This window comes from Bacillus rossius, chromosome 1, assembly GCF_032445375.1.
Source record: "Bacillus rossius redtenbacheri isolate Brsri chromosome 1, Brsri_v3, whole genome shotgun sequence".
NCBI classification, from domain to species: Eukaryota; Metazoa; Arthropoda; class Insecta; order Phasmatodea; family Bacillidae; genus Bacillus; species Bacillus rossius.
The window spans coordinates 317,965,849-317,991,189 of record NC_086330.1 but is presented as its reverse complement, the minus strand read 5'-3'; the positions used below and the strand labels follow the sequence as shown (position 1 = coordinate 317,991,189).

Below are 25,341 nucleotides of genomic sequence, written 5' to 3'. Positions count from 1 at the left end.
TATCTTTGGCGTTTAACATACGTTTAGGGACATAATTTACCATTAAACATAATATGCAATGCTTTATTCGGGATCTATGAGTATGTACTGACTTTAAAAAAAAAATTTATAAATATGTAAACACCCGAATTTGGGCGTGAAGCTGACTCTTAATTTAGGGCTTCTATATTCTTGTGAGGTGTGAAGGTTCCAGTAAGAATAGAAAGCGAAGTGAATAGGAGCAACACAAGTGTCAGCAGCATACACGACATATTTCCAACGCGGAGTTTGACCGTACCCAAACCATGAATCGAACCCGGATAACTTTAGCCCCATAATTGTACAATCCAATATCAAAATTAAAAGAAAATAGTTTATAAGTGATATATTTTATTTTACTTAAAACGATGTACATACACAATCGATATAGTAAAACAGGTTTGTAACACTAACAATAATTATGTAATTTAAATGAGATTGTCTTGTCATAATAATAATTAAGATAAATATTTTTTTATTAGTCTAACCAATCTTCAAACAAAACTTTTTCATTATTTAATTGTGAAATAACTTGTGTATCTCCACTTACTTCATACAATGTATTGTTTTAAATGATTTAAAATATTGGCAGTCCAAATCGATAAATATACAGTCTTAGAAATTAAATGCAAACAGTTTACACTATTTGTCTTTATGAAGAAAGAAATAAGAATAAGTTTCTATATTATTTCTCAATAAATATGGAATATGTACTTTTATTTATATTTAAAATTTAAGGAATTCAGCATGAGAGATTAAAAATGTAATGTGACAAATGTTTTGGTGTGAAACTACTGCTGCTTCACAAGGAAGATCTTTTTAAAAAGGCGTGGAGCAATTTTACTTGAACGAGTTACAAAATGATTCGGAATCTTTATTATGCTTGGAACTGAAACTCAGTCCAGTCCTGTGACTTCTTCTTTGGGTAGGTTGCGTATCCAGGCAGCGGCGCAGTTCCTTTATAAGTGCCAGGATCAACTGCAGTGTTCTCTTTCGATGGATTCTGAAATTCAGAATAATCACGTCTGGTAAACTTGAAATAATCTATTTGACTCGTCCACTTGAATCACTAAAAATAAGGTGGCAGTAAATGACTAGCCTATCGCATTAACACGTACTTTGCCATGGAGCGAAGTACGCACTTATGCAAGTAGTGTGAATTAGCCGATTTTTGCAAAATGTTATTCTTTTTTGACGATCCCCTCGAGGCTTGTTCATTCAAGGCTTGCCATTCTTAAGGATTAGGTCATGTTTCGGGGCCGTCCGCTTCTTGATGCTTATGAACGGGAAATTGTCGGCCGTGATCGGTCAAATTCGACGTCTGCATCCTTAATCCTGCCCGATACTTTGTTGGTTGAGTGTTGCCTGCGAGGAACTCTACCGCCGTCAGCCAGAATTTTAAATGTTGTTACGATCGCAGGATCTCGACACGCGCAAGGGGTGCGGAGCTGGCTGGCGACCCTGCACGGCCACTGGCGTCACGCATCGTGACACGTGCATTCCACTGGCGTGAGGCGTGCCACGCGTGCCTTGTTGGATTACAAAGGTCGTCGCTACACCCCTCCCTTCCTCCGCTACCCGCGCATCGTCATTCCTCAGCGCTGATATCTATCGCTGAGCGGCCATGGGAATTCCGCGGGCCGCAGCGCGAAGTGGCGTGAACAAGCGACGCTGTTCTTGATGTTTCGGCCGACGGGTCAACCCGGGATGACGCGACTCGTCACAACCGCTCTTGTTGGTTCTGGAAAGAAGACTCACCAGTACGTAACCATCGACGCAATCCTTCCGCGAGAGTTCCGCGAGAGTTCCGTGAGAGTGCCGTATGAGTGCTGAGTTCCGAACGAGTTCCAAGCGAGTCCCGCGACAGTTCCGAGAATTCCGAGAGTTCCGCGAGCGAAGGGAAGTGCGACATCAGCGAAGAGGGTGAGAGACCCCTCCTGAGAGTGGCGCGACGCGGAGTTTGACTAGAACGCGAGAGTGCGGCGACTGAGTGGCGCGTGGTAAGAGTCGAACCACTGTTGAGCCTAGCTCTAGTCAGGAGTGCGAACTGCGGAACTTAACAGACAATGAGTAACTTGAGAACAAACAATTTTAAGTGCCAGTGACTTGTAATTGGACATTTTTAAGTATATAATTTATTATTAATGTTAATATTAGAAATAAATAAAACTGTAATAAAACGTAATTGGGCAATAACTTACGAGCCCAGTTTCCCCCCACATAAATCTTAACAATATATATTGATATTTTATTTTTCAATAATAAAAGCCGCTTTATGTTAGACTTTATAAAGCTTTAGTAAAATTTTTTTAATATGTTGAAAATTTCATGTTTTTAAGGGGATTTTGAATCCACCCTGACGTATGCAGTGCGAGAAGAGCCTTTAGCCGCATAGCCATCGCGCTTATCTTGAAAAGGCAGATGATGTATGTGTGTGTATAGTATATACCGTAAAACTTATTTCTGCACTCGTAAATATTATTCATATTCAAATTACACAACCAATATGTAGTCCTGCTTTAGTATACTGACTACAGTATTAAATATTCACATAATTTTTTTAAAGTTATTTAGTAATAGTATTTAGATCATTGAGATTTATCCATCATAAATAGTGGAAACTATAAAAAAAACATTAATTTTGGTGATCTTGACATTCCAAATTTACTCAAAATATCTAAAAACATAACACAATTTCCCTAATTCCAAGGATATATTTCTTTATGGGGGAAATTTTTTTTTGTTTCCCAATGCTATATGTGGCTTGAAATGTACGCAAAGCAGCTCAGTCCCCGCTTTGACATATCAGACGAAATTTGACACATTATTTACGTTTATATTTAAAATATCAAAAATTGTAGCCTCTCGTGTTAAACACTCGAGGGGAATAAGGAGTAGGAATGGAACACACGCAAAAACATTTTATAAAATATTCTATAAATTGTATAAAAATAAATATTTAATAAACAACGCACTTACCCCATATAGTTTATTATCCACAGTTCTAACCTGCCGATTGGGGGTTAATTATTTAATAAATATTTTCTTAAAAAATTGGAAAAACATTTAATTAAAATTTTTTAAATGTATTTAAAAATTACTTCACAGACTTTGTAGCATACGGTTCAATTTGTTAAATTTTTTTATGAGAACACGGAGTCATAGGAGTAGAATTCTAGCCAACAACACAAATATTATTTGATTGCAAAATTTTTCCATCTCCGTTTTGATGACCATATTAATCATCGTCACTACAGGCAAGGAATATATACAAGGCAGATGTCCCGCTAAACAAATTTGTTACTCGATGTAATTACACGTATCATGAAGGCGGTTTTACATAGCTTCAATATAAGACGACTACAATACCAACGACAATATTATAGATTAAACATATTGGGATAATAGGTATGCATTTCAACCAATTAATGTTCAATGTCAAACACGTAGGTCAAACGTCTCCAAACCACGAGACCTTCTTTTATCAATACTTAGTATGCAATACGTCCAAGTAAAATACAATGAAAATGTATAGCCCAAGCGTCTCCGAACGACGCTGCCTATGATTGACGAAATATTATAAAATGTTCTGTAGTGCTGATCCTGTAATGCAAAGATATTTTTATCTACATCTTAGCAATACACATTATGGTAAAGGTAAATCATTTCATTCCATGCCTGCACTTTAGGTCTAGCAGTTAGGATCATCTTCAAATAATCCCTATAATATGTATTTTAGTAGATGTAAAGCGTTTTGAGTAACTCCACGCAACTGGACCTTCTGCTTCAGAGACTTTTGCACTGTAGTTTTTTTTCCTTGGGAATATTGCATAGGTACTTACATTTTAAAAAGAAGAATTGGTGGTGGTTCGGATACAGGTGTTATATATCCGTATATATGTCGTACTGAATATGAATAATGTATGCATATTTTTTTCTATACAGTGACGTAATTTGTTATATTTAAAAAATTATTAAATTATATCGAATTTTTAAAATATTGATAAAATAATTATTTTTGCCATCGACAGGTTTAAACTGTGGAATATGAAACTATATGGGGTAAGTGCATTGATTATTAAATATTAATTTTTGTAATATTTAAATAATTGTTTAAATGTTTGGTATTTTAAGTAAAAACTTAAATAATGTGTCAAATATCGTCTGATATGTTAAATACCAGCTGAGGTCAGGGCCGATACGGAGCTGCTTTGCAGAGATTTCAAGCCGCTACCGACAGTTTTGGGAACCAGCAAAACCTAAATTTTCCCTCAACGAGGAATTTTCCATCGACTGTGGGAATTCATTTTTTTTTTTTTTAAGAGAAATTTTGAGTAAATTTGGAATTTATAAAAATCACCATCGCGATGATAGATGAATATCAAGGATCGCGCTGCTCACACTGCCTAAGTCAGGGTCGTGAGTTTCAAAGTCTTCTGAATTCATGAAATTTTTAACTTATTCAAATAAATATTTTACTGAAGATTCATGAGCGATTTTTGCTGGTGTAGCAACCAATACCAATATATATGTATATATACATATATACATTTATTTATTGGTGGCTGACGGTGGTAAAGTTCTTCGCAGACGATACAAACATATTCTGGTTTACAACCAACAGAGTATCGGGCAGGACTGCGGACGCAGAAGCCGAAGATGACCGATTACGGCCGACAAGCTCCTGATCGAGAAGAGGCATCGAGAAGCGGACTCCCCCAAAATAATGACCTAATCCTCACGAATGGCAAGCTTTTTTGCAGTTTATAAGTAATTAATTAATTAATTTTTAAAAATGTACACCCCTTTCATTACAAGACATGTTTGTAACCGGTAAGACATATAAAATATATTTAATGTCATTTTACTCACCTTTTCTGCCTTTTTAGCTTTCATTTTCATCCAAGGATGTTTTCTGATCTGTTTTACTGTTAATCTGTTAGCCGATGGAGACAGAATTTCTCTGATCAGTGCCTTGCATTCCGGAGATACATTTGGATATTCGGGAAACTCGATTTCAACTTCAACTTCCTGTCAACAAAACTGCATGAAAAGTTAATGATCAGAATACTTCTCAGGTATCATTTACTTTACCTTTAACACCGAGATTACGATTTTCATCCAAAGAATCAAAATAACTTCCCGAAGAAAAACAATGTTTAAAGACCATGCAAAACCATGACATTTATGATTAATTACTGAATAACTCAAAGCATGTAGACATCCTGTTCACAACAGGCTATGAAACGACAATAAAGTCGGGAAACTTGAGTGATGGGCCTCACATGGGTTTGTAATCATATTACATCACTCTGGCCTCTGAACCAAATTTCGTACCCTGCGACAGAGATACGAACGGTCCAAAGAAAAAGCTTTTATACACTTAGTGAAACATGTTTTGACATTTATTTTCAATATACTGTGTTTAAATTCATCCTGAATCTAGAAATTATTATTGTATTATGACTTACATAGACCATCTATCTAAATCATCTTCAAAACTTATTCAATTAATCACCCCATGGTAGTTGAAAATGTAACACTAAACGATATTTTATACAAAGAATACAAATAAGAATATTCTGTACATGGGCAATCATCTAAACCTGATTACTAACCTTTTCTTTCGGTTGATTACCGACACAAAAAAAATATTGTAGATGTTTTTCTGGGTTCATATTGTTTCCTTCCAGGAAATACAAATATATTTCAATTTACTGAGATAATAAAACCATTAAAGTTATACGAAATAATTTTGAAGTTTCAATGAATGAAACTTATAATGAGTAAAATCTAGCAAATACAAAATTAGAGTGTGGGTAAGATGAGAATTGCAGCATTGTAGCTTAAATAAAAACCACTGTCAAGTGCAACAGTGCAACCGACAAACCTTTAACTTTTTTTGGATTCTATATTAAGATTACTTCTAGTCAATAAGCAGTTAAACAATGGACATTCTCGTTCCAATATGCTTTAAGTTAGAAAACGGGTAATTCAGAGTATTTGTGGTATATATTTTTGAATTTGCTGAACGAAATGACTGTCAGGAATAAATTTAATAAACGTTGGATTATCTGGAAAAAAACTTAAGGCTCGGCTCACTCGCCATCCTGAGTTTTTATTTATTATTCATTACTTTTATTAAATGGCTATTTATGATATTTTTTTCTCTAGCTCCATACACGCCTCCCTTGCATTTGTGGTTTGGACACAAATCTTTTCAACAGATGTTCACTTGGCGTAATATCAGGGGTGAAAAAAAAAAGGCGCGCAAGACTTCGGAATTTCCAAAATTTACCCGGCTTGTTACACCCAAGATATTACACCAAGTGAATATCTGTCGAATAATTTTTTGGCAGATAAACAATTCAGAAATATTCCTTGAGAAAAGTAATGACTACAAAAAAAAATCAACGGGGTGAGTGTTGAACAGAACATTAGACGTAGGGTTATAACACCTCGGGTCGCTTTGTTCGTCAGAGTTTCTGTGCAGTAGGTGTTTAACTGCTCAGATCACTTCTTTTTTAGTCGATAGTTTTGATGAATGGTTTAGGTATTGTTGCGCGAGAGGGCGCAGAGGGCGAATCGGACCCGGGACTGACCACGTCCTGCTGGCGGCGGTCGCGGTCGCTGAAGGGCATGCGGCCAAACACCATGGCGTACAGCACCACGCCGGCCGACCAGACGTCGGAGAGGTAGGGGTCGTGGCGCGTGGCCGTCAACACCTCGGGCGCCGCGTAGGCGTAGCTGCCGCAGAAGGACTCGCTCATGCGCGGCCGGCCGTCCTCGGGGAACATGCCCGCCCTGGCCAGCCCGAAGTCCGTCAGTTTGATGTTGAAGCCCTCGTCCAGCAGCAGGTTCTCCAGCTTGATGTCCCTGCGAGGAACATGAGCAGGACCCTTCCACGGGAGCGGCAGCAAGAGCTGAGGGCTTTGCAGTCGCGCGGACACGCCAGTTGCCAAGTCCAGGTTCTGGAGTCTGGTTGAGTAACAGGCGATTTGCCTAACGGCGGTTTGCCTAAACATGAATTCGATACGGCGATTTGCCTAAAGTTATTTCGCCTAAAGGCGCTTTGCGTAACGGCGATTTGCCTAACGGCGATTGGCCTTACGGCAATTTGCCTAACGGCGATTTTCCTAACGGCGATTTGCCTAACGGCGATTTGCCTAACCTAACCTAAGCTAACCTAACCTAAGCTAACCTAACCTAAGCTAACCTAACCTAAGCTAACCTAACCTAAGCTAACCTAACCTAAGCTAACCTAACCTAACCTAACGGCGTTTTGCCTATCAGCGGTTTGCCTAATGGCGTTTTGCCTAACGGCGATTTGTCTAACGGCGTTTTGCCTAATGGCGTTTTGCCTAAAATGTTACTATGATGACAAAACCTCGTTTTGCCTAATGGCGAATTGCCTAACGGCAGTTTGCTAATGGCGATTTGCCTAACGGCATTTTGCCTAACCTAACCTAACCTAACCTAACCAAAGCTAACCTAACCTAAGCTAAGTTAACCTAACCTAACCTAACCTAAGCTAACCTAACCTAAGCTAACCTAACCTAACCTAACGGCGTTTTGCCTAACGGCGATTTGCCTAACGGCGTTTTGCCTAACGGTGTTTTGCCTAACGGCGTTTTGCCTAATGGCGTTTTGCCTAACTCCTATTTGGCCAACGGCGTTTTGCCTAACGGCGATTTGCCTAAACGGCATGTTGCCTAAAATTAGGCAAAACGCCTTTAGGCAAAACGACACACATGCCCGTCTGGTTCTTTGCGACGACTAACACGAAGAGAACCGTTTTTGTGCCCAGAAGAATGCAGACACATTAGTACCTATATATTCGCCGGTACGGCGCCTGGGTTCTGGGTGCGAAGACGGAGCCGAACCACCATATTTGATTGTGACGTCACGGAGGCCATCCTGGATGAATGTGACATTGATCTTTGACGCGGCAACCATTTTGGGTTCGCCATTTTGGTTTCGCCATATTTAAATCGAGCGCCCCACTCACTCATGATGCAATTTACGTCACGGCCGCCATATTGATTTTTTTTCTGTTCCGCTAGAGGCCGCCATCTTGGATATCGTCGACTTTGTTCCTGCTGTTTGTTCCTAGAGATCGCCAGCGTCGCTCTGTCTCATCACATAAGGTCGATGTTCCATTACCTACCAGAGCTATTAACGTCCTTATCGACATATTAAATTTATATTTTTATGTTAAATTTATTGGAAGCGCTGTGATTCGAACCATCGCAGCTCTGACCTCTAGGTTCGAAAACATACTCCGTGACGTAAATTGCATAATGAGTGAGTGGGGCGCTCGATTTAAAGATGGCGGACCCAAAATGGCTGCCGGATTAAAGGCCAAGGTTAAAGGTCAAGGTCACGGTCATCTAAGATTGCCTCCGTGATTCACAATCAAAGATGGTGGTTCGGCTCCGGCTCCGCACCCAGAACCAAGACGCCGGACCGGCCAATATATACTACTAACACCGTTAAGCATATTTTGTGTAGAGGAATTTTTCAGATATTAAATAATTTGACAAATTAAATACTTTGTAAATTTTGTCTAAATGAAACTATTTCTGTTGGTTACTCATTTTTTCCCCAGCAATAACTCCGTTTATAAACTAAGGGTCTTTGACACCTGGTGGTCACAACAACAAGGTATAAAAATAATAACGTTAACTAAAAATATTAACCTTAAGCCCTGAATCATGCATTGTCTTGCTCTTAACGAATTTTTCACATGTTTACAAAGGAAATTCCGTGGTTTTAAGATAAGCTATATTAAATTCAACACATTTTTTAGTGCCTAACCAATTTTTATTACATCTCACTGAAAATTATCCTGTGTTAAGTTAGAGAGCACACTATTAATAAATTTTCTAATACTATAAAATACTGACTGTTATTTGTAGGATTAACGTCAATTTAAAAATTAAATACGGTAATAAATGCTAAACACTAACAATTTTTTTATGCAAAGAACACAAATAAGAATATTTTGTACATGGGCAATCATCTCAACCTGATGTCTAACCGTTTGTTTTGTTTGATTACTAACAACAACAAAAAAACTTTTGTATATGTTTTTCTGAGTTTATATTGTTTAATTCCCGGAAATACACAAACCCTTCAATTTACTGAGATAACAATACCATTAAAGTTAGACGAAACGAAGAATCCAATCCTTTTGAGGTTTCCCTGAATTAAACTTACAATGAGTAAAATATAGCAGTTACAAAATTAAAGTGTGGATAAGATGAGAATTGCAGCATTGTAACTTTAATAAAAACCACTGCCAAATGCTACAGTGTATTCCGGCAAACCTTTAACTTTTTTAAAAAATTCTAAATTAAGGTTGCTTATAGTCAAGACGCAGTTTAACAATGAAAATACTTGTTCCAGTATGTTTTGAGTTAGAAAAGGGGTAATTCAGAGTTATTTGGAGAAATATTTGTGTGTACTTGCTGAAAAACAACGTGTTGTTGTAGCAAGCAGCCAATCACACGCGATAGACACCGAATCGGCGTGCAGTCTTTGCATCGGTAACACGCCTCTATGGGACTTAAAATGGTGACAATATAAATTTATGGTGGATTATTAAAGATGAAGGCATGCCACAAGCCCTTATATTACTTGTAATACTGTTCACCAAATTTTTCACGTCTACATAAAAACGCCCTAAAACGGCCGCGTTTTTTTCTTATATAGCTGTCCAAAAACTTCACATTCAACATCAAATCCATAAAACTAAATTATTAAGACAAGTGTGATTTCTCTTAAGAGTTATTAATAATAAGACTTTTTTTAAAATAAATCTCGAGTTTTTTTTTCATTTTCCATAAAAACACTGTTTGGTGGCCCAGTCAAACAGTAGCCTTGATTATGTATTTATCTATCAAGGCCTGTCCCATGCATCGTGGACTCTCGGCTGTTCGGTAACAGCTCGGCCAGGTAGTTGTGTAAGTAACTTAAGCCTCGGCTTCGCCCGCCATCTTGTAATTTCGGCTTTCCGCTCATTGCAGATTTTCATGAAGAAATATATTTAAAATTTGATCATAAAAACCATACTGTATGTGTTACGCAGCTGTGGACAGCTGGGTGAATAACACGCAGTTTGTCAGGAATAAATGATTCTTGTATCATCCTGAATTATTTTTTACAAATTGCATATAACATGTAAAATATATATGACTATGAAATTTTTTAGATGACACAAAGTGCAATGCCTATACGGAATGTACCGTAACTCAACGTCAAGCCGACAACAGTTGATAGGAGAGTAAGTTACGGTTTCTGATTTCGAAAACCTAAAATTTTTGCATTACTCATGCGGCAACAATATTTAATCGGGTAAATTTGACCATTCACTCTGAAACTAACTTAGCATGTTATTTGCTTTAATTAGTCATATTTTCAAATAAATTTTAAGTTAGAAAAATAGCATTTATTTTTTCAGCGGATGGAAATTATTTGCCTCATTAGTCTTCCAAATAACTTTTTTTCTCCCAAAAGTGTAACATGTTTGATTTTATTTTGATCTGTTATGAATAGTAGGGTTATTAACGCTAGCGTAGCAAAAAAAAAATAATAATCATCACAGTATCTAATAATTTGGTAAAGGGTGGGTATATTAAAAATTAAAAAAAAAAAAATTCATATTCTCGAAATATACGATTTTTTTTTTTTAATTTTGGTTATGCGACTCGGAATAGTAGTTTAGTGGTCTACCAACGGTTCTCGGCTTGACGTTGAGTTGTGGGACACTTTGTATGGTGCGAGGCTTGCGAAGAGAGCGCGCCGGGCGAAGAGCGGTGCCGCGGGAATGCCGAAAGTCCACCTGTGAACCACGCCCCGCTTGTAGCAGTACTCCATGACGTCGAGGATCTGGCCCAGGTAGCGCCGCGCCGCTTCCTCGTCGAAGTGGCTGTGGTCGCGCAGCGACGCCAGCAGGCTGCCGTTCTCCGCCAGCTCCATGACCATGTGCACCCTGCCGGGCAACCACCACGCACCTCGCCACTTCAAGCCACTTCAAGCCACTCCAAGTAGCACCCGCTAGCGACGTGACCAATGCCACTTTGAAGGCGTTCGCGGATGCGAAAGCGACTGATTCTCGCCCTAGCATCACCCGCTGGGACCGCAGTTGAAGCCACCGTAAATTTATCACCGTTTGCATCTTAAACCGGGGGGAAAAAAAAGTTTGAGAGAAGAATAACGGTTTTTGTTTGTTTGAATTAACATTTTTTTTTTAAATAAAGATCGCAGGCTTCCGCGGCCATTGTCTGAAGCAGCTTGTCTTCTGGGTTATAGCTGCGTCGAAGGCGAAATAATCACCGATGTTTCGGTCGACGTTGCAGTCGCCATCTCCAGGGAGCAGTTATACCTACAGCACTATTTCGCTTTCGACGTGGCTACAACCTAGAAGCCAAGAAAAAATATATATTTTTTTTTAGTTTATTAAAGAAGTTAATTATTTATAGCACTATAATTCAAAACAATGTTTAAAGAAAGACCGATAAAAATTTAAGAGAAGGATGTGTTTTTATTTGTTTGAATTATAGCTATATATATATATATATATATATATATATATATATATATATATATATATATATATTTGCTTTCTAATAAAAAGTTTATTATTTATAATATTTAGTCTAAGGCTATTACATTTTAACTAATGGTAAAGTAAAGGCTGATAAAATATATACTTGCATGGTTACCACAGTGAAAATAATTAAGTTTTTTTTTTTTCCAAAAGGAGTAAGAAAAATCTTTTCTAATAACAATGCTAAGAAATTCATATTATTTTCACATTTAAAAAAATGTGATTTATTTTTGATATTCATACTGCAAAATATTCGCACGAAGTTTGCGAATGCGATAAATATGCGAATTTTTGCGAATGCGAAATTCGTTACATCACTAGTGCACGTTGCTGGGAAACCACCAGGCCACATGCTAACCACGCACCACACACTTCCGCATCACTTAAAATAAAAGTCCTAGTTAGTTCTTTGGAAACTAATTTATGTGCCCCGGAGGTATAGGATATCACGTTCCAAAATTTAACCTTTTTTAGGAAGAGAAAGTTTTCGATTCGTTTCAACGCAACTTATTTTCATATTTTATCACTAATTGTAGGTATACCTTCATGAAACTTAAACACATTATCAAAAAACGTCTTTGTTAGACAAGAAGTTTTTTTCAATGTAATAGTTTAATATTTTTATTAGATAGTTTTTTTGGGGGGAGGGAAATAGTTTGGGAGGTGTAAAATTATAATTTCGGACATTATGTTATGAGTGCTCTAATATCACTACATGAAGCGAAAAATGAACGTAATGGACATTGTACAACTATGTTTCATGAAAATGGACATCGTGTTCTTTGTCTCCGAGGTATGTGTCTGATTATAGCGATACAAGTAAAACGTTTAACAAACAATTTAAAAAATGTTTCTGTGGGACATACAGAATGTGTGTTGCAACTCCATGTTTATAATGGTGTGGGAATCTACAACACGTTCTTTTTCATACAAACTATTAGGTTTATATCGTGAACATAAATGGTTGTAAAATTTATGTTGCTGTAAAATAGTTTCCAAACAATTCCCTTGTCACGCTAAAAAAATAATTAAAATACACTTTGACACATTACTGTTGCAATGCGATGAAAAAATTTCATTGCACAAATAATAACTAAAGGGAGTTGAGTGGACACAACGATACGACAATTAATTCATGTTCTAAAATACCCGGGTTCTAATTCCATTCCAGCCATCTTGGTTTCTGTTTTCTATGTTTTCCCAAAATAACTCCAGGCAAATGAAGCGACGGTTCCTCATTACAAGCCAGGCTGTCCAACCACAGAGCACCTTAGAACCTTCACGCATGTTTCTCGATCAGGTATAGGCTCCACGCGCCCATAGAAAATACACTATAATAATATTTTTATAAAGAAACATAAATATTCATGTAAAATTACAGATGTTTATACAGTTGTACATTTACATGATAACAAATGTATCTCTACAAAATAGTGTTCGCAGTAATAGTGTGTTCGGATTCTTGCCCGAGCATTTACAGGTATGCCTTGTGTTGTACCTCTAATAGTTAAAGTTATTTGTAAACCGTTCCTTGAATAGCTTCCTTGTATAAACTTTGCGCATAGTTACCATTATACAACAAAATAAAAAATAAAGTCGAATATTCGATTTTCTTTTCAATGGTTAAAAAAATTATGCTTAAAATAAACACCAACCAAAATAATATAAAAACTGAAGCCTATTTTCGTAGGAAATGACCAGGATTATTGTGAAAAAGGTCATTCATGCAAAAATAACCATAGCCATGTGTTGTACAAATTTACAATATCTTTCTTGTAGTATTACAAACTATTTATTGGCAACTGATTTTGAAAGGAATATTTTGCATGAGTACAAAATAAGTTTCCCGTGTACAAATTTTCGCAAGTAATTGAGATAAATCCGATATTAAAAATAATTAGATAATTTTTTGGATGTTTATGCTGAAAAAAAATTAAAACTGGGACTCTACACACTGGTTACGGCAATAAGGGTAGCATTTTCTGCTAAGCCTTATAATTTGTCTTATTTTTTTATTTGTGGAGCAGAACTACTGGCCGAGGGCTGCGTGTGGTCCGCGAGCCACCTCTTGGACAGCTCTGCAATAGGCCATGATGGATTACCGCAATCTTCCCATGGCCTGTGTCATGAGTTTTCTTCTCAGCGGCTTTATGTCGACCAGAAGTTATTTTGCATCTATAACTTTGTATTTTTGCCAGTGATTTGAATTTAATAAATAATTCATGCGTATTTGATGGTTTTTGGATGGTTGCATTTCTTCAGTAAATATTATTTAATGGTTTTGAGAGCCCAAAACTACTGTTAATATTTAAATTCTAGCGTGATTTATTGAGAGTATGAAATCGTGTGTTATAAGGTTTTGAAAAAGCAGTTTGTATGTAGCATTTTCGTATAACATTTTATTATCATTCATAGATAAATAAAACTTGTTTTACCAAAAACCTGAATATTGTAGGTGTATGGAATTTTCATAAAACCATGATTTGATGAAAATAAAGTGTTCAACGACAAAGACCTAATGTAAACATTTAATTCAAAATTGTTTACTACACTATTACTTTCTCAATGTTCAAGCCAGGATATAAAAATAAATTTGGCCTTAAATGTCTCGGCACTATTAAATGAACAGTTATTAAATATATAAAACCATTGACAATCAGCCATATTTATGCTATAAATTTATTAAAAAATCATGAACATAAACAATAATTTTTAGAAGCATAATAAATTAAGATATTGCCCCCTTAAGACGTGGACTCACACTTCAAGTATATTATTTCATTTTCTTTCCATTACTATTATTTGAGGGATTTTACTGTGAATTTATTTATATCCTTTTGTTTTTGTATTTGTTGTCGAGTCACAAATTTTATCGCCTGATATTAACTAAACTTTTTTTCCAACTGTAAAAGATCACACAAATGTCCACTTGCATTACTTGCGTGACTTTTATCATATAATTTCGTGTAACAACTTTTCAGGAAATTTTAGACCACAATTATAAAATGTAAGAGATGTATAAGAATAAATTTACACAAAGAAGTCTGAAATATGAGTAATGAAAAGATAATGAAGTAACCAAATTGGCGATTGAGACCATGCCTTTGAACCCAAGAAAATAAAATTCATGCAAAACACCATGGCCAAAGACACGCCAATCCTGAATACGCACTGCAATGCGTTAATCACTCACGATTTATCCGTCTCGATGGATTCCAGGAACTTGATGACGTTTGGATGGTTCAGGCCCTGTAAAATCTCCATCTCTCGGCGAACGAATGTCTCGAAATATTTCGGAGGCACTTCCTTCTTTAAAATGGTCTTGATCGCGACGTTTCGTTTAAGGTTGTTTGAATACGCCTTCTGAGAACACATAGACGATTTTCAATCAAGTATATGTAATTCTTGTGCATTTATAATTTAGGATTAGAAAAGATTTTCGGTCCAGCTGTGTGTTAAAGCATTGTCTGTGTTTCTTGGATGGCTGCATGTCTACTGCCAGCACACAGAACATAGCCATCCAGTGCGAAAGCAAACCCCTCCTGAATGGCCCGGCCAAATAAGGCAATAGCTTCTCTTGCAGACGGTAGCCAGTTACAAGGGAACGATCGTTAACGCTGGCATGCTTCATTTCAGTCTATTGAGCGATCAGTTATTTTTTTCGTGAAAAAATACATGCCCTTAATTGTATTATATTAATTAAAAAGCAATCAAAATGTTAGAGTATTTACGTTATATAAAACGGGAGCTTCAGGTTTTAGAACCGTGGAGTCGTTCCCCCATCTTGGAGTTTCAGGGGAAATTTCCACAAAATTCCACAAAAAATACTCAAAAATCTTCAGAATGACAAAAAATTTCCCCTTGTTTTAAAGGAAAAGTTTCCGTTTTATGGGAATATTTTCCACTTATTTCCTCAAAATAACAGGAGAGACCATTTTACTCAGAGAGTAATGGACTATCTTCCTCAAAGAGGGCCAATTTTCCTCAAATTTAAGCCATTTTGCTTATAGATATCATCATATGTCATGACCTAGACCTAGATCATCGACTTGAAACTAATATAGGCCTATCTTCATAATTTCGGAAAAAAATAAAAAAAATAGAAAATTATTTATTCAAAATATTTAACTACTTAACCGTTTGCGGCCTTCAATTCGATCCCCGATAGAGAAAACAGGATATTTGTGTATATAAATTCAGATTATAAAAATCATATAAAATGCTAAAAAAATATTTAAATAAAAAATTACGTAATGGACCTGACAGTCCTTGGTTTGATCCACGGCGAATGAATTAAAAACAACCATTTTCCAAAAACAAATTTCACTAAACAGGCTGACTATAACCAAGGCATATATAACTTCCACTTTATGACTTCATGGTGGCAATATTGTATCAGACATCTTGTTTAGATCTGCTAGAATGTGTATCATCCTGGTCGGGGACCCTGATGGCAACGACGGTAATAACTCCAGAGATCCCGATTGCAACGATACTCAAAACTACACATATCCCGATGGCGGCTTCACCTACAATTTCAGCACTGCTGGAAACTTCAATGGTTGAAGTTTCTCCCATGTTTCCAGCAACCTTGGTGTCTTTAACGGCTGGAGGTTTGCCAACAATTACTCAGAATCTATGCCGTTACTGTGACAAGATTTTCTTGAATGGCAGTAAAGTCCGTCAACATCAGACGAGGGATACAATAACCTAGAAACAAACAAATGTGCTTTCTACCACCGAGCGATATTGTCACTGAAGAAGACTCTTGTTGGTGCATTCCTGAGTAAGGAAACATCGACTAAAGCCAATTGACGTTCCTGTAACTTCCGAGAAAAAGACGTTGGCGTTCTTTCAAGGTGCAAGAAGACATGGGAAAATAGAATGCCCGAAGAACCCATTACTTTTGGCGTTTCGCTGTGATAAGTGTAATGCATGGTTAAGCCGTATTGACAATTTGACAATCATATGGAAAACTTTAACGGAGAGGTTCGTTCACATACTGTAGACCACTTATTGTTGGATTTGGCCGAGCAAGATAAAGTTGTGACTCGTACGCGCAATGACTCCACAGTAAAACGGATCCGTAGCAAGCAGCTTTGACATTAACTCATATTGTAAGACGACCTACGACTGTTCTCAGCGCGCTGAAACCGAATGAAAATGGAATATGCCTGGCAGAATCTGCATTCCATGGAATGTTGAATGACTTTAATTACCTCTTGCTTTAAAGATGTTTGCAGCTTTTTAACTGAAGTCAGAAAGGATTCAGACAATCAACTTGAAGTACTGGAACATGATCACTCTGTGAAGTATAATATGGAATGCAGTTGTGGTAAACCTGGGCCGTTTCAAGACCAGACTTGCAAAAGAGCATTCAAAACGATGAATACTGTCCTTTGCCTGAGCAACAATGTGGAAGAGTCTGTAAACTACAGAATTGAAATTTTCTGTCGGGAAGAAGAGAGCATACCACGGAAAAGGTAGCGGATGGTCACTTAGCCATGATCGAGTACAACTGAGAACAAACAAGACTCTTCTCACTGAATGAATAGTCTATAAAATAATTATGTGTTTGTACTTAGAGAAGTGTATAATTTATGTAATAAATAATGTTTTTAAAAGTGTTCTTTTATTTCTTGTACCTGAGATTTTGACTTCTATAGTAAAATGTTAAATTGAGTTGATATTTAACCATACAAATATTTTGAACCTAAGATTAACTATTTTAATCGCCCAATGATCTAACCAAGTACATGAATTGATCGAATCAATTAATATTTTAATAGGTAATATTTTCAATAAATTTTACAATCATTTTCGCATTTTTTTGATATTTACGAGTTTACAATATGGCTACCCATATAACCGACAAGTGGGCGGATGCTGAGACAGCTGACGATCTGGTTATTGGTACAACTGCACTCTAGCGAGAAAAAATTAAATCAATGTGATAAGTGTACTCACTAGCCGATGCAAACAAGAAAGCGGATACAAGATGGCCGCCATGACATCAGAATGTGGAAGTAATATTTATGCTTTCGTAATAGTCAGTCTGTTTCGTGGAATTGTTTTTGGAAAGTTGCTGCTGCTTATTTGTACCAGTAAATTTGCCAATATTCGATTCAAGGTCTACAAGAACCATTACATAAATGTTTTTTATTTTATTATTTTTTATAATTTTCTTTGGAATTTTCATACACATATTACTTGTTTACTCTACTCGGGGATTGAACTGAGGACCGCAATCGATTAAGTAGTAAATACATGGAATTTTTTTTTAAATTTTCGAAATTTTTCGGTTATAATTTAAAGAGTTTCAAGTTGGTGGTCAAGGTCACGGTTGTGCCCTCAGATGAAACCTCTGAGGAAAATGGCCCCAATTTTAATGAAAATTGGCCCTCTTTGAGGAAAATTGCCCCTCTCTGAAGACAGTTGCTCCTTTCTCAGGAAAATTGTCTAACCTGCTTTTTTTTTTTTAATGAAAAATGTAGAAATCGTTCCTCGAAACGAGAGTTTTTCCTTCGAAATAAGTAAAAAAAAATTCCATTTGTAGGATTTTTGAGTTGTTTGTGGAATTTTGTAGGAATTTCCCTAAAAATAAAATATAGGGGACAGACTCAACAGCTCCACAGCCTGAAGCCTGTCCTCGGAGACCTCATTTTATAAAACTTATATTTTATACTAAAACTGTACCTTTACGATATGATTAGAGCAAACATCTAAAGAGTTCTTATATGTGAATGAATGAGAAATTCTAGCTAACATGTATAATTATAGCTGCAAAAATGTTTTTTCACACTTTTTTTCTTAAAATTTAAGAAACTATAAAATATGTGATTGTAAATGCGGGAGTATTTTTCTTTTTGAAATTTTTAATATACAATTTCCAATAAGCATAATACACGGTTTTGGCTTGGTTGATACTCAAAACTATTAAATTGTGTTTTTTTTTGTTTTGAATTTATACTGTTAAATGGCCGTTTTGCGTAATAATATGTGAAACACGGTGCGTGGTACATTAAGTAAAGGATATGTGACAAACGCTGATATCATAACAGCGGATAATTTCCGTGACAAATATTTAATAAAATTCCATTTAAATTGAGCGAACTGATTAATAACTGCTGGGATGTAGCTTAGTAGGTACCGCTTAATATAATGCTGTGTTTACATGTATTTATATTCCTAAATAAATTTTCTGAAGAGTTCACTTTGGGCCAGTCACATCTTTGACTTTTTCTTACCAGACGACTGGATGGGTACCTGGTTGAAGGAAAATGGAGAAGCCATTGCTTACGACGTTCTGACGTTATGTACATGCACAAAAACATCTCTGGCAGAGTGTAGAGTAGGGTATAAAGGGAAGAGACCCCTACAGAGGGTTTTGGAGGGCATTTACGAAAAAGAGTGTAAATATTTTCATGGTTAGGGTGCAAGTTTCAAAAGTTGGTATGTCTCCGGAACAGCGTCCCCTCAATCGGATTCTAGCACCGTAAGTTTTAGTGCGAGATAAGCATGTTACCAAGAGCTTCTAAATGAATCCAGTACAGTGTGAAAGATATCATAACTTAAAATTTTCTGCTGGTACTGAGAAGTTTTAAGTCAACTTTGTGGGGTCAGTGGCCATGCCACGATGATTGAAAAAATTTTTATCAGATAAAATATTGTACGTGATTACTAATTTAGTAATTACTGTGAGGCCAATATAAACAGGTTACTGTCTTGTGTGGCAATGGTTTTTTTATGTAAATTGTAACATACAATTTATGATCAAATTTGTTAGTAGTTTTATGAATGTTATTTTTGATTTTGATAAAAATTTCGAGCCAAATGTTATGCTTTTTGAAGTTATACTTCTTTAGGCGCGTTATGAAAAAATGATGAGAGTGAAATTTTAATATGCGCGTGCATCATTGTAACACAAAATTAACAGGTTGAAGCTGCGCGCGCACCATGTGACGACATTTTCACAGGAAGATGGCGGACTCACGTGTATGAACATAAACCCACATTAGGGGACATACCAAACGTATTGGTGTGCCAAATGAAACTTTATGATAGTGAAATTTCCATGGAATTTATTTTAGTAAACTAAAATAATCATAGTAAAGAGTAAATTCCAAGGTTTAAAAAAAAACACATTATTTTGGTATTACATCAAATATAATACACATATACCTCGTAACCTTATGTCAGAGCAGTGGTTATACTGCTCGGTCAATATGCAGGTGACTTCAATGCTAGACACACTTACTGGGGTTGCCTTGCAAGCAATTATAGAGGTATTGCCCTCCGCAAATACCTAATGGGAACATCACTAACACTCCATGCCCCTGACACATACACTTACTACCCCCACTCCCACACTGGCAGCCCCAGCGTAATGGACCTGGTGGTAAGCACTCCCCTACAACGATTCCATCCCCTTACAGTCAGCACCGATCTGACATCAGACCACCACCCCGTCATGATGACCATAGACACCACAATCATCCCCACAACTACCACCCTCACCTTTAACTACAAGTTGGCTGACTGGAAAGCATACCGGACAGCCATGGACCAGCAGCTAGATCTGCGCCATAAAGCCCGCTCAAAGGAAGAACTTGACCAACATGTTCTTCACTTTGTAGACACCATTTTCATCTCTGCTTCACTGCACATCCCCTAAGTCAGGCCTCACCCATTGGGAGTCCCCTTCCCCGATCACATCAAACAACTCATATCATCCCGCAACAAGGCTCGGGGCCGATGGCAGCGGACCCGCCTGCAGCCGGACAGGGATGCCTACAATGCACTGTTCCGACAGTGCAGAGTGGTCGTCGCTGAATGGATATCGGCGAAAGAAGTCAAAAAGCTCCAAGCTTTGTCACTCGCGAATGGTTCGGTGTGGTGCTTTGCATGCAGTATCTGTTCCGCTAGGTCGGCGATCCCACCTCTCGAGGTAGTCGGCGGCATGGCGGAGTCGGCGACTGACAGGGCTGAGTGCTTGGCCGACCACTTTGCCAACTCATTCACCCCAGCACAAGTTCCACCTCATCTGTCAAAGCTCCCCACTCACTAAAACCCCCTCCCCCCTCTCTACCTGGTGCCATCAAACTGACCACGCCCAGGCAGGTGAGGAGGGAAATAGATCGTGTGCGTGCCAATGCTGCCCCTGGCCCTGATAGCATTACACCACGCCTTCTTAAAATCAATCTCTCAGAATGCCATTATCTACCTCACTAACATCATCAACTCCATCCTCATTACAGGCCACTACCCTCTTCCATGGCGCGAGGCCACGGTGGTACCTATTTTCAAGGGGAAGGGCGCCGCCAACCGGCCAGCGTCGCACCGCCCCATATCTCTGCTATCAGTGACGTCAAAAGTAGCGGAACGCATAGTCCTGGCCAGGCTGGAGGCAGAAGTGGCTCGCCTGCAGCCGCTGCCCGAGTTCCAGTTTGGCTTCAGGCGGCAACTATCAACCCAGCACGCACTGACTCACGTCACCGACCAAATCACCCTCAACTTCACCCAAAGGAACCATGTTGGCATGGTGTTGCTAGACCTGAGTCGTGCATGCGATACAATCCACCACCAAGCCCTATTCCTCAAGCTGGCCTTTCTGGGATTCAACCTTGCTCTTCGTTCCATACTCCATTCTTTCCTGGAAGCCCGCACGTTTAACGTACGGGTGGAAAGGTCCACTTCATCCTCGAGAGAGATCACTGCAGGGGTCCCACAAGGGTCCACGCTTTCAGCTCTCTTATTCTCCCTGTATACACACGATATTCCTCAACCCCCCAAATGCACGATCGTCATGTACGCGGACGATACCGCGCTGATGGTAAAACATCATGATCCCCTACAAATAAACGCCAGGCTGACCTCGGCCATCCGCATTATTACAACGTATTTTACCTCCTGGCGCATCCTCCCAAACCCCTCCAAAACAGAAGCCATATTTTTCACCAGACGACGCCCCCGTCTGCCGCCAGCACTGTTCGTGGGGGGGGGGGGGGGGGCGCAGTGATCAAATGGAGCGATTCAGTGAAATACCTCGGTGTGACACTGGATCGCACACTGCGCTTCATACCGCACTTCTCGTATGCCACTGCCCAGGCCTACCGCGCATTTAACTCGCTGTCCACCATTCACCGCCCCCACAGTCCCCTACCAGCCAAAGACAGAGTGCGCCTATTCAAGGCGTACATCGTCCCTGTTCTATTGTACTCCTCTGTAATATTTGCTCACGTAACCGACATCCGTTTCCACCAAATTAATACATGTTTCAATAAACTAGTCAGAGCAACACTCGGTAAACACAAATACGTAACTAACATCCAACTACACGAACTCGCAGACACGCCGTCACCACGCCAATTGGTTTTATACAATACACAGACAAATTTTTCAACAAAGCAGCACAACACCCGTCCACACTCATTCAGAACATCGGACAACACGACATTACACGCCCATACCCACACAAACTCATCACCGATTACCACCCTGGCAGGCCACCCTGATTGGGCTACGCGTGTGAAACCAGACCAAGAGACACCAGCCACAGTGCTCACCAAAAGTGAATAGCCATGGACGCCCACCACAGTGCCATGTATGTAATCAGTTAAATTTTAGTGCCATGTTTATGTACAGTGAAAGACAATTAGTTACTATGAATGTGTGTATAATATATAGTGTAAATATGTTCTAGGTATAGACACAAAACAAAAACATTGAGCCAAAAGAGGCTCCAAAAAACATTTCTAAAGGTTTTTTAAAAGTTCATTTAATTTAAATATTGTTTTACTATAACCATATCGGAAATGTATATGTGTGTGTGTGTGTATATATATATATATATATAAACTAAATTAGGTAAAAGAGCACTGAGTGCTGGAATGCCATGTTGCAATAACAAGATCTGTAAAGTGTAAAAAATGTGTCAATAAAAACCTATTGAATTGAATTGTCAATATGCTGAAGAGCTGTGGTTCAAAACTCGGCGGTAGGTATATAGGGTACCTATATTTTTTACTTTTTTAAAAATTATAATTCTTTAGGCGCATTATGAAAAAATGATGAGAGTGAAATTTTAAGATGCGCGCGCATCACAAAATTAACAGGTTGAAGCTGCCCGCTAAACCGTTCATTAAGTCTCGAAAAAAAGCTACCAACAAAATGGAAATAGAACCTCTATTAGTCGCGCATGTTGGCACGCTCGTCGCCTCTGATCACTGTTTTCATATTTATAATATTTATCCACATGTTTTTATTTTCTACATTCACAACTCGTGTTTTAGTTTCATAAAAATGCGAATTATATACGTGCTAATAAATTATATTCAGTAGTGATAATTGAATATTTTGATTAATATTATTTACTATTCGTAAATATTAGTAAAAAAATTGTGCTTATATACTTTTTCAAGTGCTCAAATATAATTGAGGTTAACTATCTGTATGTATTATTTATTGATATAAATTAAAATATTATTATTTAATATAATTAATACTAAATATTATTAACTTATTAATGTTAAATATTTATTCATAAATTGAATCAATAATAAATATAAAAAAAAAATTAATGAAAACTTTTTGATAAAAATGAAAAGTGAATATTAAATTAAAAAATAATAAATATTTAAAAAATGAATAAACTTAAATTAAATTGAAAAAAATTATTATTAAATTTATTTATTTAATTTAAAAATATTAAATAATCAATAATAAATATTTAAAATTAAGAATCATATAATATTTAGTACAAATTACTTCATATATATTTATTATTCTCTAAATTTTCTTTATTTAATTTTACAAATTTAAAGTGAACTTTATTGACTGTGCTGACTATCTTTTTCCAGCCCTTTTATTATTTTATTGTTTTTAATTATTTTAATGCAATTAAAAACTATTTTTAATGCTGCCAAAGAAGTATAACTTCTCACGCGCGTACATAAGTACACGCAGCCTTTTTTTTTTTTAATTTGTTTGGGCTCTGCGTTGTTCTCGGGCTTTAGAGCATCTAGTAAAATTATGAGTAAAGTTGTGTGTATATATATTTTTTAAATATTTGCCAGTGTGGCGAGATGGCGAGCTGCCGGACCATCAGCGGCGGGACGGCCGCCCACCTGGACGACGGAGAACGTGCCGGTGCCGATGATCTCGCCCAGGCGGTAGCCGCGTGCCTCGAGCGCCGTCGCGGGCCGCTGCAGCCGCCCCTCCTTCCGGCCGTCAGCTCGTGCGGAGCTCGCGCCTGCTTCCATGGCGTCATGCGGAGCACCGTCGGCGACAGTCACTACTGGAGTAATTTTGGAAACTGTGGCTGCCACATTGTTACCTAACAACGCGATTCCTATTGTCGGTTGTCGCTTGGGCGTGGATCACAACAAATCAAACAGCTTTTCAAAAATATTTTTTTTATCGAGTACTTTTTATAGAACGAATGTGTCAGCAAACAACAAATGGATACACTTGTAATACTTCCGTAAATCATTTTTTTTTTTGATGTGACAACGTCTAATAAATCGATGAACGCCGGCTGCACGCACTAAAAAGTGTCCTGTTACGCTCATTGTACGCTTGCGCCGCATCTATCTCTCTTCCACTCGATTGGAACAACCATCGAATTGACTTTTTTTGAGGCACATTTACGCTTGAAACACTCCCATTCGTTTCCTACTTTTCCTATCATCGTCCTATCCTTAAAAGAATAACACAGATTGGAAGAAGTTAAATAGCAAACATGTATAAAAGTTATAGTTAAAATAATGTCTTCGTTAAAGTAATAAACATATTTGAGTTAATGAGTGCAAATAAAAATAAATTTATCAATTAAATTGTAGATTTATTTCACTCCTTCTTTGTATCCATACAAAATTGTGATCATTTAATAAAAATGATTCAATTTAATTCATAAAAGTATGCAATCATTTCATCAATGTTTTGTTATGAAGTTGTCACGTTAAACTATCGTCCGTAAACCGACTTTACAGACAACCAATTTTTTTTTAATCTTCTATCGCGTCTCTCTCCCACTTCCTTTGGTTGAAAACTATTCTCAGCCCCTTTAACGACTAAGCATAGGAATAGTTGTTGTAGGCTCCAAACGTGTTTCTCACACGTATTTTGAAAAAAATGTTATACTATATGAAATTTTATGGGTTGTATTATTAAAATTTTGTGGATAACATGGACGATACAAAAGCATAAATATTGGCTAACCTATAAGCATTTACTGAAAATACTGTCTCACAGAGTCTGCAAGATATATTTTTCTATGTTTCAGCTATAAATTATTGATTGAAATCTTACTAATATATAAATGTGAAAGTTAGGATATTTAGGTGTTTCGTTACTTAATCACCTAATTTCTTTTAAACTCATATGAATAAAATTTGGAATAGAGGTAGCTCGTTAACTTGACATAACATTACAAAACCCCACCCCTAAAAATAGGGATTAACACAGAAGATAAGAAGCTACTGGGCCAAGCAAACCATGTCAGGAGTTAAATTTGTGCTGTTGCGCAAACAAAAATAGAACTATGTCGATATTTTGAATCACGGTAAGAGTTTAAACATTTTTAAAAATAGTATAATTACTGTTTTCTGAAGGTAATTGAGTGGCAAGTAGAATATAGGAAATCTTGGAGTAACACATCTTATTACAATATGAAAGTTGGGATTTTTTTTTGGCTAGTTGCTCAATAAAAATTT

The 25,341-nt window shown here is 37.3% G+C and overlaps 1 protein-coding gene across 2 annotated transcripts; it reads right to left on the bottom strand.

The window, feature by feature from the left end:
• Positions 1-706: 706 nt before the first annotated feature.
• On the bottom strand, positions 707-23,967 carry LOC134530233 (testis-specific serine/threonine-protein kinase 2-like). Of its 2 annotated transcripts, XM_063364911.1 has the most exons (6): positions 23,755-23,967; positions 14,823-14,992; positions 10,862-11,011; positions 6,621-6,894; positions 4,891-5,049; positions 707-1,021 (listed from the first exon to the last, which is right to left on the bottom strand). In XM_063364911.1, the coding sequence occupies exons 1-6, from the start codon at positions 23,887-23,889 to the stop codon at positions 896-898; spliced, it is 1,014 nt and encodes a 337-aa protein (XP_063220981.1). In that variant the 5' UTR covers positions 23,890-23,967; the 3' UTR covers positions 707-895. The 2 variants fall into 2 exon arrangements, with proteins under 2 accessions (XP_063220981.1, XP_063220988.1); XM_063364918.1 differs by lacking the exon at positions 707-1,021 and having other exon boundaries at positions 4,901-5,061; positions 23,755-23,962.
• Between the last annotated feature and the right edge of the window lie 1,374 nt (positions 23,968-25,341).